Source organism: Buteo buteo, chromosome Z (genome assembly GCF_964188355.1).
Source record: "Buteo buteo chromosome Z, bButBut1.hap1.1, whole genome shotgun sequence".
NCBI classification, from domain to species: Eukaryota; Metazoa; Chordata; class Aves; order Accipitriformes; family Accipitridae; genus Buteo; species Buteo buteo.
In genome coordinates, this window is record NC_134204.1 from 2,738,879 (window position 1) to 2,754,207 (window position 15,329).

The 15,329-nt window shown below is 38.0% G+C and overlaps 1 protein-coding gene across 3 annotated transcripts in view; it reads right to left on the reverse strand.

Annotated features, from left to right (window-relative positions):
• SMAD4 (SMAD family member 4) overlaps positions 1 to 15,329 on the reverse strand; it is a 29,149-nt gene that overhangs the window by 6,101 nt on the left and 7,719 nt on the right. For 2 of the 3 annotated variants that reach the window (XM_075021155.1, XM_075021154.1), the window contains exons 2-11: positions 12,633 to 12,998; positions 11,557 to 11,731; positions 11,103 to 11,132; positions 9,272 to 9,487; positions 7,354 to 7,473; positions 7,112 to 7,222; positions 5,240 to 5,290; positions 2,954 to 3,137; positions 1,811 to 1,979; positions 421 to 559 (exon numbers count right to left, since the gene is read on the reverse strand). In XM_075021155.1, coding sequence (XP_074877256.1) covers positions 421 to 559; positions 1,811 to 1,979; positions 2,954 to 3,137; positions 5,240 to 5,290; positions 7,112 to 7,222; positions 7,354 to 7,473; positions 9,272 to 9,487; positions 11,103 to 11,132; positions 11,557 to 11,731; positions 12,633 to 12,881 — 1,444 coding nt within the window. In that variant the 5' untranslated portion in view covers positions 12,882 to 12,998. The remainder of the gene's footprint in view (positions 1 to 420; positions 560 to 1,810; positions 1,980 to 2,953; positions 3,138 to 5,239; positions 5,291 to 7,111; positions 7,223 to 7,353; positions 7,474 to 9,271; positions 9,488 to 11,102; positions 11,133 to 11,556; positions 11,732 to 12,632; positions 12,999 to 15,329) is intronic. The other variant, XM_075021156.1, reaches the window with a different exon arrangement.

Sequence of the window (15,329 nt, forward strand, 5' to 3'; positions counted from 1 at the left end):
TTGAGTGACATTTTTAAGAGCTTAGATCTCAAAGATCATTTTTCACACTCAGGTCTAAGCAGCCAAAAGTATCTCTGTTTAAAGTAACAGGGTTATGCTATTTGATGCCATATATAACACATGTTCTGTTGTACTGCACCACTTCTTGCAGTACAAGAGGTAGCCACTTCCATATCCAACATTCCCTGAAGACTGCAGAGTGAAAACTGGTGTGTGGAGCAGGTACAAAGTGAATGAATACAGACTTACCATGATGCCACCCCAACCCCACCCTGCCCCAATCCTGCTACCTCATTCCAAGTTCATTTGTGTTGTGGCAGGGCAGCGGGTGGCTGGGTGGGGGGATGCTGTTATGAGGGAGAGCTGTGTTATCAGTTTTCAGGTAAGGACAAAAGCGGACCAAGCAGTTAATGTACTTACTAATGGCTGGGGCTATTCCACCTACTGATCCTGGTCCAGGGATGTTTCCGGCTACTGCTGCAGCTTGAGCAGCAGCAGCAGCTTGGGCAGTGGCAGCCTGCTGTTGCATCTGACGATGACATTGGCGTAAATCAAACACCTTAAAAAAAAAAAAAAAAAAAAAGGTATCAAACCATGTAGACTTAGTGAAATCAGTGAAGGAAAGAATTCCTCAACTCCCACCCCCAATAACATGGACTTCTCTGCTCTCGCAAAGCAACTTCTACAGTCTCCCCATACACTTGGGCAAAAGCAAACCTTCCCTGACTAGTTTAATTTCTAATAGAAATAATCCATTAAAGCTGATTCTTATAGACTCTTCTCATATGACATTACCACCACTGGCAATACCAGAACTGGGCTGAGCTGAGCAAGCTAAAGTAGTACCCTGTGCGGAAGCAACTGTGGGATCAAATTCTGAAGGATGTTACAGACTGATGAAATACTGACTTTTTAGTTAAACCCCAGGATTTTCAGAAAATAGGCATATAAATAAAAATGGAAGCCAACAAGTTCTACTTAACTTTGTCAGGCTTTATTCTTCTTTGCTGCTTTACTGAAATAGGTTAGTCTATTTAAAAGAAATACCAATAATTGATAGGCCTGAAGTTTCAGCAGCTAGGTTTCAGGTCAGTGGCCTTTTACATCTTTGTTATCAGGCTTGGCACTAATATATACAGGAACTCATAATAGAAAGCTCATACATAGAGGCCAGTGGGGCTTCTTTCACCTTCATTACACAATCTGCCTGCAAAACCGAGGATTAAAATAAAAAAATTCCTGCAAATTTAAGCAGTTTCTCTCATTCAAGAATGATTTTTTAGAAGTGTGACTTGTCCTAAATAAAGTTTCAAGTCTGGCAGAGTCATGTCCAAGTAAGAATCTCCTGAAAATAATGTTTCCACGCAACCATCTGTGACCTCTGGATCACTTCATGTTCATAACACTTTTACACACACTTTACTCTTCTACTGCATTTACACAAACTTTCCCAACTTTTCTTGTTTTGGAGAGAGAGTAAAGAAACAGATAACCTATGCTAAGAATTTTAGTAGCAGTTAATTTAAAACTGCCAGTCTAAAAATACAAAAAACTGCTATCAAGATTGTTTGTGGTGAAATACAAAATTAGTTTCTTTCGTAGTATCTAGGTAGTAATATCTTCCTGTTTAGAGCAATTTTAAAAAGTCATCTCAAGTGACTTGTCAAATGGAAAGGTTTAGGTTTTTTTAAAAGGAAAATCAAAAGCAAAGTTACACTTATTTCAGCATCTCATAGCTTCCCTAACATTCACAAGAACTAAGTGCATGCTGTTGTCCCCCACTATTTTCATCCAGGACCATCAAACCAACCTTGATGTATGCACTTGGGTAAATCTTGTGAACAGCATCCCCTGGTGCGCGCCCTGCTTCTCTATCCAGGTAGTAACTCTGAACGAAGACTGCATGGTCGCTGAGGCATCTAACCCACACGTCACCTTCTCCTTTGCACTCCAACTGCACCCCTTTACCTATGTGCAACCTTAAAAAGAAAAACAGTTCCAATGCACCTGTGTATACATACTATAAATGAGACCTTGACTAAATAAACCATAAACAATTCTCCAGCTCTACAGTCATCTGTGATACCTTAATTTACACTCCACTCATACAAAGACTTGAAATTGTAGTTATTACCTTGGGTATAAGCTAGTATATAATTACACAAAATCTGTAAAGTAAGAAACCATCTGTAATACCATGTAAAGATCTATTGGAAACAGAGAACACAGAAGCAATGATATTCAAGTAGCAACTACCATACTCACTGACAACACAGAGCTGGGATACCAAACGCATTCACTTCTGTTCGAAAGTATAAAATCCCACAAGCATGCTAGTATAGAAAGTCACTCAAGTACATATACAAAGCCACATTTTAAATGCAGAACTGTATGTTCATTTGGATCACATTACAGCAATCTAGCATTTTGATTGTCACAATGCGACATTTCTGAAGACATGGAATCATTTCCTTTTCGTTTCAAAGAGGAAAAAAAGTTGCAAGATTGCTTCAGCTCTCTATGCTTCCACATCAAAGCCTAGCAGATGCATGGTGAGAATGAATGAAAATCCAACTAGCTCTCTATCAACCTTCCTTTGCTCCTTTGACAAATCTATATATTGCAGTTATTCTCACATCGCTCTGTGGTGCGGAGAGCTAATATTCAGCTTGCATACATAATGGCACGAGTTGCTAATTTTATCCTTGAAGGCACAGCCTTTGAAAGCAATGAAAAGCAATGCGCTATTGCAAAGCACCAAAGGTCTTTGTCACACAGTTCACATTTTGAATGCATTACAGTAGTGGCCTAGAAAGATATACTCTGCTATAGTTAATTCAGTTAAAAGAAACATACCCTACTTGTAATTTCAAAAGGGAGGCACACACTGAAGGCAAACCAAAATATTATCAAATACCACAGACAGCTGGAGCTTTTGGGATCTGCAGAATACCTTGCTCTCTCAATGGCTTCTGTTCTATGCACGTTGGAAAGCTGGCCCAGGCAAAAACGGTCTCCTCCAGAAGGATCCACATATCCATCAACAGTAACAATTGGACAGCTTGAAGGGACCTTAAACGTTTCCCCAACTTGCACGTCCATTTCAAAATATGCGATTGAACACCAATATTCTGGAGCTAAAGAATATATATAATTAACTGACTGAAAGGCACAAAAAACCCCTATAAACCCATTTCAGACAATCAATTAAGCCTTCTGCAACTGCATTTGTCATTCAGAGTAAGAGTGCACATTCACATAAGCAAGTTCAGATAGACAAAGATGTCTGCTAGCACAGAAAAATACTACATACTGCAACCAACATGGGCTTGTCATTTTTATTTAAGCACATGTCAATGCTAGGGTTTTTTGTAGTTAAGATCTTACAAGTCCTTGCACAGTTTATAATGCCAGCTAGATTTTGTAAGCCATCTGCATTCCTGCACCTTATGACTATAGCTTGATTTTTGTCTTCCTTTAGCATAAAGTAGTAATACATACATGCCTATTCGTGGCTAGGCTGATTGGAACTAACTCTCAAACAGACCTGGCTTAAGATAAGTAACTACCTCCTAGGTGAAGTCAGTTTTCTCTTTCCTCCCTGCAAAGTAAACTGGATTTGGAAAGCAGGGCAATGGGGGAGAAACATCAAAGATCACATACTGATCTTGTCTGCACACAGGAAAATCAGGCATGGGATAAAACAAGGAAGCATTAAGCAAGGGAGCAGAACAAAATGGCATGTTTTAATAGCAGAGAGGTGCCTTTTAACTCATACTATTTTAAAAAGAAAAACTGGCTACAAAGGAAAGATGATACTTGGAAGAAGCTACCACATGAGGAAAGGAAACTCTGACTCCCTAGAGGATGCTACTGAAACCCACTCAAGTAAGCGAGGAAACCTGACAAAGCACTCAAAGTGATTTTGTGTATGTGTATCTGCTGCTTGTGTGCCACCTGGGAGCAAATGGCTTGTCAAGCCTTCTGCACGGTTTGTTGTGTGTGCTTTTAAGTGTTAGAGTTTCTCTCTTCAGACACATTAAAACCTAAAGTTGCCATAAGCTGAAGTCACTGCGGATCTCAGGGACTCAGCACCTTTGCTGACTCTAAGGGCTCATTTCCACAAACGGGTAACACAGCCGGGACTTAAGCAGCTTGTTGGGGAGGGCAAAGAAAATCAGCGCTACAGTGTACTCAAAATAGGGGAAGCAGAAGAGCTAATGTGATGGGACCTAAACACAGCAGCCTGATAAGCCAACAGGAAAAAGAGCTCTCCCAGTGCCCTAAGTGGTACTCATCCATTACAAACAGCAGCACCCAACAGCACACCTACTTGTCCTAAACTGTTGCTCTGGTTTTATTAGAATAAACCAAGGCGCCTGAATTCCTTTCATTTGTTTTATCTTCAAATAAATACTCATGTCTCTGGGATTGAATAGGATGAAATCAATAGGTGAATCAATAGGGTGAAAGAGACATACTAAATAAGATGAAATACAATTTAGCTACAGTTAGGTTCAGCCAGCAGTTATCAACACTTTTATTTCTGGTACTGATTTAGTCACTGACCAATGAATAAATGAGTTAAACTTTTAGGTTTTTCAACTACGCAGCTCTCCCTGTGCAGGCAACAGCTTTGGTTGCTGTTGTTAAAAACGGAATACCACCTTGCACCTGCAACAGAGCTAACTTGTACCGCAAGACAAGACCTCCTTGGTTCCATGAACCACTACCATTAATGAAGACTCTTGGAAAGAGCAATCTTCTAAGCAAAGGTCCAAGAGAAACTTTAGCACCAAAATGCTAAGGAGGGCAATACCTATCTTTCAGGGTATCTGACTGTGATGGTGGACTTCTAGACTATAGATCCAAGAGGGCTTTGGCATGACCTACAGTCCATGATGTTTCTAAAAGCAGGCAAAAGTACAGCTTCAGGCACCCTGCAAAGTTTAGGATCGAGGACATTCAGAGCTCAGACACCTCTAGGGTAGGCACCAGCTCAGTGTGGGTTTGAGGATTGCAATTTTTTACTTAGGCATCTAAGTTAAATTCCGTTTGCAGCCTGTGTCACCATTCTAAGACACAAAATAGTTCCTCTCCTCCTTTCCTCCCCTTTTGAATATGTATCTCACAAATTTCAGAGTACTTGATACCAAAAAAAAAAAAAAAAAAAATCAGACTCAAAACAGAAAGTTATTAGCTTCCACAATATTAGCACTACATGTTAGATTTTACTCACCAGGATGATTTGATATAGGAGGCTGGAATGCAAGTTCATTGTGAACTGGCCCTTTAAAAGAAAACATGCAATTTGTTTTACACAAGGAAAAATAAGGTTTTCTTTCTTAACTTGTTTTCCTATGAAAAAAGACTTGTGAGGATGCCAGATGTATAAATCCCAGTAATTTCTGAATCAATTGGCCAAATCTGACAGGGGAGAAAAATGCCTACAGAAGAATTACACTTTTAGAGGTCTCCTAAAAATTCAGAAGTTGAGTAGAGCAAAGAGCTCCATTAGTATCCCAGGAGGAAAGGCTGCATGCTGCTCAAGCCAGACGCAGCTCCAGGAAAGAGCAGAAACCAGATGTAGCACGGAGATGTAATAGAAATAGGACTTAGGCTTTACATCTGCCCCAAGTTGAGCAAGGAGAGAATCATTGTAGAGAGGCATGTGATATAAATCTGTCAGAAACCACACTTTCTTAGTTTCATCAATCACAGAACAAGTTGCCCAGCATGCTGTGGACTTGACCATAAGAAACACTCCCTGAAGACTGAAAAAAGCCCTAGAGAAGTAATTTTCTAAAGGAAAAAATACTGAATACAGTCTTTGTATCGGTCAGTTTATTCTCTCCACTTTTATAAACTAACTAGGTCCCTTACAGGCAGCAGAGAACAAGAAGGAAAGACTTAAAACATAGTATTATAAGTAACAGCAGCTTTTGCAACAAGATGTCAAAACAGGCACAATGTTGGTAGGTGTCAAAACATGCGGCTTTCTGAAGTGAGAAGAGCAGCCAAGAAAAGCTTTATGTGGTTATCACCAGCCAGTTACAACTATTAATTATGGAAAGATACACACACTGAGAAACATTTATACAATACCTACAGCACCAGTAAAGTCTTTACATACTCATATTTCTGACAAATAAGATGACAAATGAAGTGGTATCCTAACAGAACAAAATAATGAAACTTCATAACCGTATCTAAACCACAATTTACTTGATAGAAACAAGCTGAAAAGTCATTCTAACATTAACTCACAGTATATTCTCCCCTCCACTAACGACTGCTACAAACAGGTGATCTGGTTAAGTACTATATTAGGAAATAAAGAACCATTCAAACATTTTGCCACGAAATTTAGAAAAAACTTTAACTGAGGGAGGGGGGTGTGCACGCTATACTCTTATGATGCATATACTGTGCTAGACACTTACACTAGAAGTTTGATCACTTTTTTTTTCCTTCCTATCTCCTGTACCTTAAAACAAGAAGTTGTGGTCCTATTTCGTAGATGAAAAAGATTTTCAAGTTTGTGTGCCAAATGTACTCATGAATCAGGTTGTAGCAAGACCACTTTATTGACAAGTACTTTACTGCATGAGCTTTCACAAAGTTCTCTGAAACAGGCTAGTTTACATGGACACATCTTCCAAAGCTTAATGTAGATTGTTACATCATTAAGACATGACTTCAGAATTTCTACAAAATAAAAACAGCCAGGAACTTCCAAGTTTTGAAACAAAGAATATCCAAACAACACATTCTGAATCAACTTCTTTTTCCACAAAGGAAATATTTACTACTAGATTGCAAAGCTTTAAAAATAGAGGTTTAGAAAGGAAATGCTGGTTTTGTTAGGTACAGTAAAACATCTATAATATAGATGGTATAGCGATCTGAATTTCTAATCTCTGCTGCTTTAATGGAGAAAAGTCCATCAAGCTCTTACATTTAACTGTCAGAATATACTAAACACAGTAACAGTAGTTCTATAATGAAAAAAAAAAAAAAAAAAGATTTGAGGGTAAAGAATAATCACAAATGAGGCCCCACCATTCAACAGAATTGAAAACGAAGCGATTTGAAAATCTGCACTACTTACAGTAATGTCCAGGATGCATAGGTGGATGATGCTGAAGATGGCCATTCTGGTGGTGAGGTATGGTAGGCGTGTAGGCTGCCGTCCGACTTCCAGTCCAAGTTGTAGTACTATCTAGAAAAAGAAAGGAGTGGTTGGTTTTTAAGGGAGTTTTTTCGCATCTCACTTCTAATCCTCTATTTCTCCTGAACATTTGGAAACTGGTTTTAGAAAACTAAGAAGAGTGCACATATGTATATACTCACTGTGATGGTAAGTAGCTGGCTGAGCTGTAAACCCATTCTGCTGAGTTCCTGGCTGAGGCCCTGAAGCAATCTGTAAGAGTCCATCACTATGGCTACCTGTCAATATACTGGTAGGTTGACCTGGTAAAAGAACACACTACCTATTCATGAACGTTCCAAAAGTTTAATTAAGAAGAGCTCAGCAGTACTGGGTAGGAAAATACACCCAACTAAGGGCACTGCAAGACACAGTTCCTACAAGTTTGGTTTCAGCATTTTTTTCCACCCGCCAGAGTGTCTTAGGAAACTTGAAGCAAGATGCTCTGCATCAGCTGATTTTGATTCTGACACCCTTCATAAGTTAGGAGTAGAAGTATGCAGAGAACTCTGTTTATCAACCGCATCTTTGTTTTGTTCACATCTCGTTTTTCAGTTTGAAAGGAAAGAAGAAGAGATGTCACAGGTTTTATTGAATAACATAGCTGGAGTAGATTTGGTATTAATCCAAACAGGCCAACAGTAGGTCCAATAAGTTGCTTATTTTCAGCATGTTGTAACTACTGTTCCTAAGGAGGACACTCGCTTAAATTTACATTCCTCCAAAACATACTGAACAGTATTTTATTTTTAAAATTAGTGCTTGAATAGAGCTGCATACATCACTGGACTCCTTCCTGAGAAAGTTGCTGGGATTTTTTTCTCCCAAATAAGTATCTCAAGAATTGTCTAAGTTTTAAAGTAAAACTACAGATATTTCAGAACAGGTTAACAGAGTTTGATTTTAAAAGGCTTCAGCTCAGCCATTAACACTAAACTGACCAGCAGTTTCACAAGTACACTTGCACTCTCAAACTGGTGTGGCTAGCAGAATTTAACACATTGAAAACTTGAACTAAAACCTAAAAATGAGCTTTTTTTCCTGTCCACTTGGCTCCCAACAATTATAGCACTGATGAAAAAAAGTTACTGACTACAAACTGCTGTGCAAAGGCAATACAATTAAACTGCCTATCCTTTTTTCTCTCCTGGAGACTAACACAGACATCGTATCTCAGCTTGGCAAAACCACCATTAGTTTTAGCAAAAAAGTTGTCAGCTAAAATTAAAGAACATTATCAAAACACTGTGCCACCATAATTCAAATTTGATAACATGAAATCCATTATATTCACACATCTTTGGTATTAAAGTGACGAAGAGTATGTGAAACCCTTCCAAACTTCATGGTTTCCCTACATCAGGGCTGCAGGACACTGCATACATAACTGCTTTACTGTCCTGCTGGAGTGAAGAGTGAGGTTTGATGTTGGTAAACCAGACTCTTCCACTTGTAACAAATACACACAAAAAAGTAAGAAAAACTTCAATGCAGCATTCCGACGGACTCATGAAAATATTAATTAGGGCTGTTACTTTGGTAGTACAGTGGGTCATTATAAAAATAATCAAGTTAAAACTGTAAGACTCATCTTGTCAGCTGTGGAACACTAAAGAATTGTCTGAAAACCTCTCGATACTGCCACCTTACAGTATATCCGTTTGTTGTACCACTTGCTGTTTTAGTAAAACAATAAAATTTTTCCATTCCTACAGCAATTATTCCAATAATAGCCATAATGTTTTGTCAGTGGTCAATTGTTTTAACATCGTATTAATGAACCTTTGGCATATCCAAAACAGTCTTTTAACACTCATGTAGTGTCAGTCTCATTGAAAAAAAGACTGGGTCACCAGGAAAAGTTCCTCAAATTATGCTCGAAGTCAAAACCTTACGTTAACACTTAGGAGACTGCCTAGATCACACTGCCCCACACTTTATCAGTTTAGTGTGGCAGCAGCACAGTTCCAATGCAAGATCTACTTTGGCAAAAATCAGTGGTTATCTTTGAGTGTTCTCATGTTCACAGTTTAGTATTTCATATAATCTCGATGATCTTACTTGTTGAAGCCACAGGAATGTTGGGAAAATTAGTGGTGCTGGTAGTGCTAGCCTCAGTAGGAGCTAACATGGCTGGGGTGCTATAAGGCTCTGTAGATGCCCTGTTACTTGGTGGATGCTGGATGGTTTGGACTGAATGGCCTTCGGCAGAAGACAATGACGGCTGCCCCTCGTAGTCGTGAACGTATTCGTCTTTCACCAACATGCTTGATGGAGCTGTGAAGAAGCAAACAGTTAAACTTGCAAAGCAAATCTATTTTCAGGATTTAACTACAAATTGCACTGCTACTTTCAAGCAATAACAATGCTATTAAAACTACTGCGGAGAGGATTTAACCTATATAAGCATTGCTGAAGCACTCCTCTAAATTACAAATAACCACTTCCAAATCAGCAGCAGGAAATTCTGAAGCATAACTGGATGGAAAACCAAACTGTTTATTTTGCTCACTGCTATCAAACAAGCAGTTTAGTCCCACAGTAGAAGACTCCAACAGCATTTTGTTTTCTAGTCCATCACTGTGTGATTGGACATGGTTAATAAAAGGGAAAAACATGCTTTTTGTCAAGCACCTAACGTTAATGCAGTAGCTAACAAAGCAATTCTTAGTATACAAGTAAGAACATACATAAAGCTCCTATGAAAAATGTAATTCACGAACATAACACATAAAAAACTTTATGCATCCCTTAAGTAATTTTAAGCAACTCCCATCCAAATTCACTAGAAACATCAAATTCACATTCAAAGACAATATAACGCTACTCTATATTTAACAACGTAGCCACTAATTCAGAATATTGCACATACAGCGTAAGGAAATTACAACCATCGCCACTACAAGAATTTATTTCTGTATATCCTATTGAGCATGTTCAAGTAAAACTCTTGCACTGTATTAGCTCCCATTCGCATTTTTAACGCAGCTTTAAATATATTAAAATCTGACAGTAATTTTCTGTTTCCTGCCGGAAAAACAGTAGCACAACAAGGAAACACTTACATATTTAACTACTGGCTAGTAAGCTTTGATTCTGTACAAAAGGATCATTTTTCAGAAGACACAGGTAACAACGCATATTAGCAGAGATGAGCACACAAGTTAAAGCTCGTGAAGTTAACAGTTTGTTGGGTTGCCTGGGGTTTTTTTAAGTCATTTTTGCTTGAATACTTCTAATAATGTGCTAAAAACATTGGATTATCCAATTTTCCTTCTCTACGAATTTCTTCTGGAAGGAAAAAAAAAATTTAGTTTTGAAATAAAGCAGTTACCAGCTGGCTGCAATCTCAGATTTCTGAATAATGTTCATTGGACATTTAATGTCCAATTTCTCTCAAGTTTCAGGGAGAGCAAGAATATTAGACTGCTTCATTCAATTGCATATTAATTACAGAATATCTATTATTTTCTTGTTAAACTACTTATTAAGTTATAAGCATCTATTATTCCCAATTCAGTTAATTAATATATCATACAGGTGCACACATTTTGGGATGTTGGGTTTTGGTTTGGTTTTGTTTGGTTTTTTTTATTTAGCAGCATTCAACAGTGAGGTTTTTGTTTTTCTTTTTTGTTGGGGTCTCTAAGTTGCAGGCAATGAAAACAGAACATACCTACAAGCTGAGCTGAAGCCTCAATTTAAAGAATTTATCACTACTTGCCTCTCATATGATACTTAGCTGGTTTTCCAAAACCAGAGAGACAAATGCATTTCCATTTGCTCTCTATACTCCCTCCCAAGGAGATACACAGGAATAAACTGTGTACATACTGAAGAGTTTAACACAGTTTGTGCACATAGAAATGCAACAGTAAACAGAACTACTTACCAGAACTCTGTAGTGTCAGTCCTGAGAGATCTTTAAAAGGAAGAAAAAGAAAAGGGGGTATGGAGGATTGTATACACAGAGATCTTCAACAACATTTGAACATTAAGTTTATAAGCCTTTACAAATTAGTATTACAGACTCTACTTATTATACCCCCTCCATCACAACACAAGACTCAATGATAAGTTATTCCTAGGAAACACATTAACTGTAAGAACTGTAAGAACTGCGTGCAAAGCCAACAGAAAGACTTAAACAAAAGCCACAAACTGTTCTTTCAAATTTGAAATAAAGGTAGAAGAATAATTCCATTAAGAAGATGGACAAGAGCATATGAGAGCAATTTATAATTAGATCATTAAAAGTTAATGTTTCTAATTTAGACCTGTATTTTCTACACTCAAAAGGAAAACATTTTTCCCACTGTTCCATTTTAAATCAAGAGTCTACTTACCGATGCCAGGCGATACTACACGCTCATAATGGTAAGGATTTACACAGACACTGTCACATTTTAAGTCAAAAGCATACTGACAATATTTAACATGCTTGAGTTCATTTTTATGAAGATCAGGCCACCTCCAAAGACGAGCGTAAATCACATGAGGGAATCCCTTGCGACCAGCCACCTAAAAAGTTAGACACAAAAGTTGATTGGGAAAGTAGCAAGACATTTCCCTTTACTTAGCGAGGAGCAAAGCTGGAAGAGGACAAACAACAACACAACCTCTCTCCATCATCAAAATATGAAAAAAAAGGTGGTGTACAGTTTACCCAAGTTCTGTACTCAACAGAAATAAATTTCTATTAGGGTTTTGCTACAGTTAAGTCAACACTGTGATTCTTAAGAAAAAATATTGGATACATAATGGCAGAAGCAGAATTTGTGCTTAATGTAGTATGTATGGTCACCTTCCCCACCATGGATGATGAAGGAGCTTTGCCCCAGAAGAAGAGGAACGAGGCACTAAGCTACACTATAAGGAATTTACAAGTAGAAGAATGCCAATCCATTATATTGGAAAAAAAAAAATGCTTCTAGGGTAGACAGAAAGCTAGCCAGCAAACATGACATCTGTCCTGGAACAAGGAAATCGCAACCCAAGCTATACAGGTACTGAGTACTGACGATATAAGGCTAACATAAATCCTCAGTGCAGACTCCTTGGAGTACCTTAGCAAGGGATCATAGGTCTTTCTTCACACTGCTGACCAACACAGAGCTAACAGAAGCTTGTAGTGAAAATACCAGGATAAACAGCCGAATTTGTTACGTGACCCTGCTTTTTACTGCCACACACACACTCGTTTAGAATGGCTGATCCAACGCCTTCTGCTCCTTTTGAAAAAAAAAAAAAAAATCAACTACTGCAGCAGTCCAGAGCTCCAGCCACAAAACATGCCTACAAATGGGGGCGAAGGGGGATGCAAGAGAAGAGCTACTCTTCCTCAACACTCTAGGATCCTGCATCACTCACTTTTGCTCCAGCTTCACTAGGAGGAAAACATCTGATTTTCACTTGTACTAACCTGAAGCCTCCCATCCAGCGTTCTCTGTATTGTAACACACTTGCTAGGATGAGCTCCATTTGTGGTTATAGCTGTAATCAAAGAATCCAATTCATCTTTTTTCTCCTTTAGCTTTTTAACTAAACTTTCAATTGCGCGTTTTGCAAAAGTTTCACTCTCTCCACCTTGTCGATGGCACATCAAGCTGTGAACAATGCTCAGACAAGCATCATTACTTGTTGGCGTGTTAGTAATAGACATATTGTCCATTTGTCACAGCTTTTTCTTTCAGATCAAATGTCAGTTTGGGGGGCTGTTATGATTTTCAAGCTGATGAACAAGAGATGATCCAAGTTAAGTGTTAGATGTACTGTCTCTTGGTAAAACCTAGGAGGAAAAAATATCTACATTAGAATTGTTTTTAACAAATTGCAGATCATGTTTCTAAGGAAGTCTGTGGCTTTTTGCTTCTTTTATTTTCAAGCTAAGTGCAGGATATTAAAAGCACATGAAAAAACTGCATTGCTTGTCCCATGATAGCTAAAACATGCTTAAGACACTGCTTGCACAGTTTTAGATATAAGATTATATTTTTCCCCTAGTAACAATATTTAAATAAAGAATATAGTTTATATACATGTACACATAGTATGTACATATAGAAAGGTAGGGATTATTAGATGAACAGGCTCTGAATCAGGAAAGGAACAGTGACAATGATTTCCTATGTTTTATACTGGTAGGATGACACCAAGTGAAAATACTGACTGGGGATCAAGGGGCATTGATTTAAACAAAATTTGAATAGTGAAGAAGCATGAATGCACACCAGAATCATCTGTCATCTTTATTTCATAATCCTGTTCAAACAGTTCAGCCATGTTCTGACCTCAGACTACCTCTATTTCTCTTCACTAATCAGAAAGGCAAAAATTGTACCTGGCCATTAGCTTAATACATATTTATGTAAATTAGTATCGTGTGTATCTTTATACAGGAAAATCCCAACTGGCATATTTGTCTTTAGTTGTTTGGATCCAGCTTCTTCCGGATCAAGACAAATCAACTGAAGTCACTAAAAAAGCACTTCCAAATTGTCTCAGACAGAACTGTCTTAATTACACTAAATATAAGATAAGGAATAAATCCCTCCTAACACATTTGGCCTTTAAAATCCATTTGCTAAGAACCTGCAGTGGTTTCTGGTCATGAAGTCATTCTTCTCAAAGCCAGCAGACCTCATCCTTTTGAAGTTTCCTTTAATTCACAAATTAGAAGAAGAGCTGGCCTGATTTTCTCAATTCTGAATGAGCTAATTACTACGCTTTATCTTGCTTTATCCAGAAACATAGGACAGCAGGTTTCGTGCACTCACAGAGAAGTAGTCTATTGTCAAAGAGGTGCTTTGGTTGATCAAGCAGCTCTGGCTTCAGGTAGTCATCCACTAACACCATTCTATGTGGTCTGACTTTCTTAAGACACTGGCAGCAAATACACCTAAGTGATTTTACTACATTTACATTTTCTGACTAAGCTTAAAATATAAACCTTTCTGAAACTAACATGTTGTTCTCAGCAATGTAAATAAAATAGACTTGATTTCAATAGTTAAGGAAAAAAAGGTTTGTTCACATTATCTGGGGAACAAACACATCCAGTCAAAGACCTGTTACTGCACTGGAATTTTCCATGTTATTAGAGGTACGGTAGTAGCAGCTATTTATTGGAAACAAACGCATTGCACAAAAATAAGAGTGGGATGTTAATTTAGAAAGTTAACGCATCACACAAATTACAGTGTGAATGCATGGCTTCCCTTCTTGTACAAGGAATATTGTAACACAAATCCAGCACAATTATAAAAGGAAACAAAGTCTTCCCTATTTAATATTTTCTCCAATTTCAACTTGAATACAGCATGCTTTGGTATACTTGGAAAAAAACACATTGCAAATCCTTGCCCCCCACTCCATCTTCAATAGTTTTCTTCTTTTGTAAGGATGGTTCTGGACCTTATTTCTCCCAAAGGAAAACAATTACCTAAAAGTTTGAGTAAGATCATTTTACCTAGCTATAGAAGTTTCTCTCTCATTGCTAGGTTTTTTTGCGCTTCAACTCAATAAGCCTCTTTTAAAAGTCAAGCTTAACCTGCCAGTCATTCTCCATGGCAACTCACACTCGCATAAATCCATAAAAGCTTGCCAGCTAAAACAGAATAGAACATCATTTTCCTTAAATATAAAACAGCATCCCAGATTGATATGCATAAGTAATCATAAATAAGTGACTTGATAAAGCCATTAGCCAAAAGAGCTTTAAATAAAGAGATGCTTAAAATTAGACATGCAGCTCTATCTTCTACACCCCTAAAACCATGAATGAGAATTTTGCTTGCTGACTTTCAGAAGACTAAGATCAAGCAAATAAATCCTTATTTAAGTGGAATGATCTTCAGAAATGTTGAGTCACCCCTCAGCTGCCACTGTGCTCAATAGGAGCTTCTGACTGTTCAGCACTTTTGAAAGCCAGGCCACTTGTTTAGGATTTTGAATACTGTTACACACTGCTGGTGTGTAACTGCACGGTAATTCAGGAGCCTCCCTTAAAAGCCCCCTCTACAGAAATCCTGTATTTAATCTCACAATTTTGATCCCCAGAAAAAGGGGGTAAGGTCAGTGGCTATCAATCTGGCACATACTGATAAATGCTGCGACATAT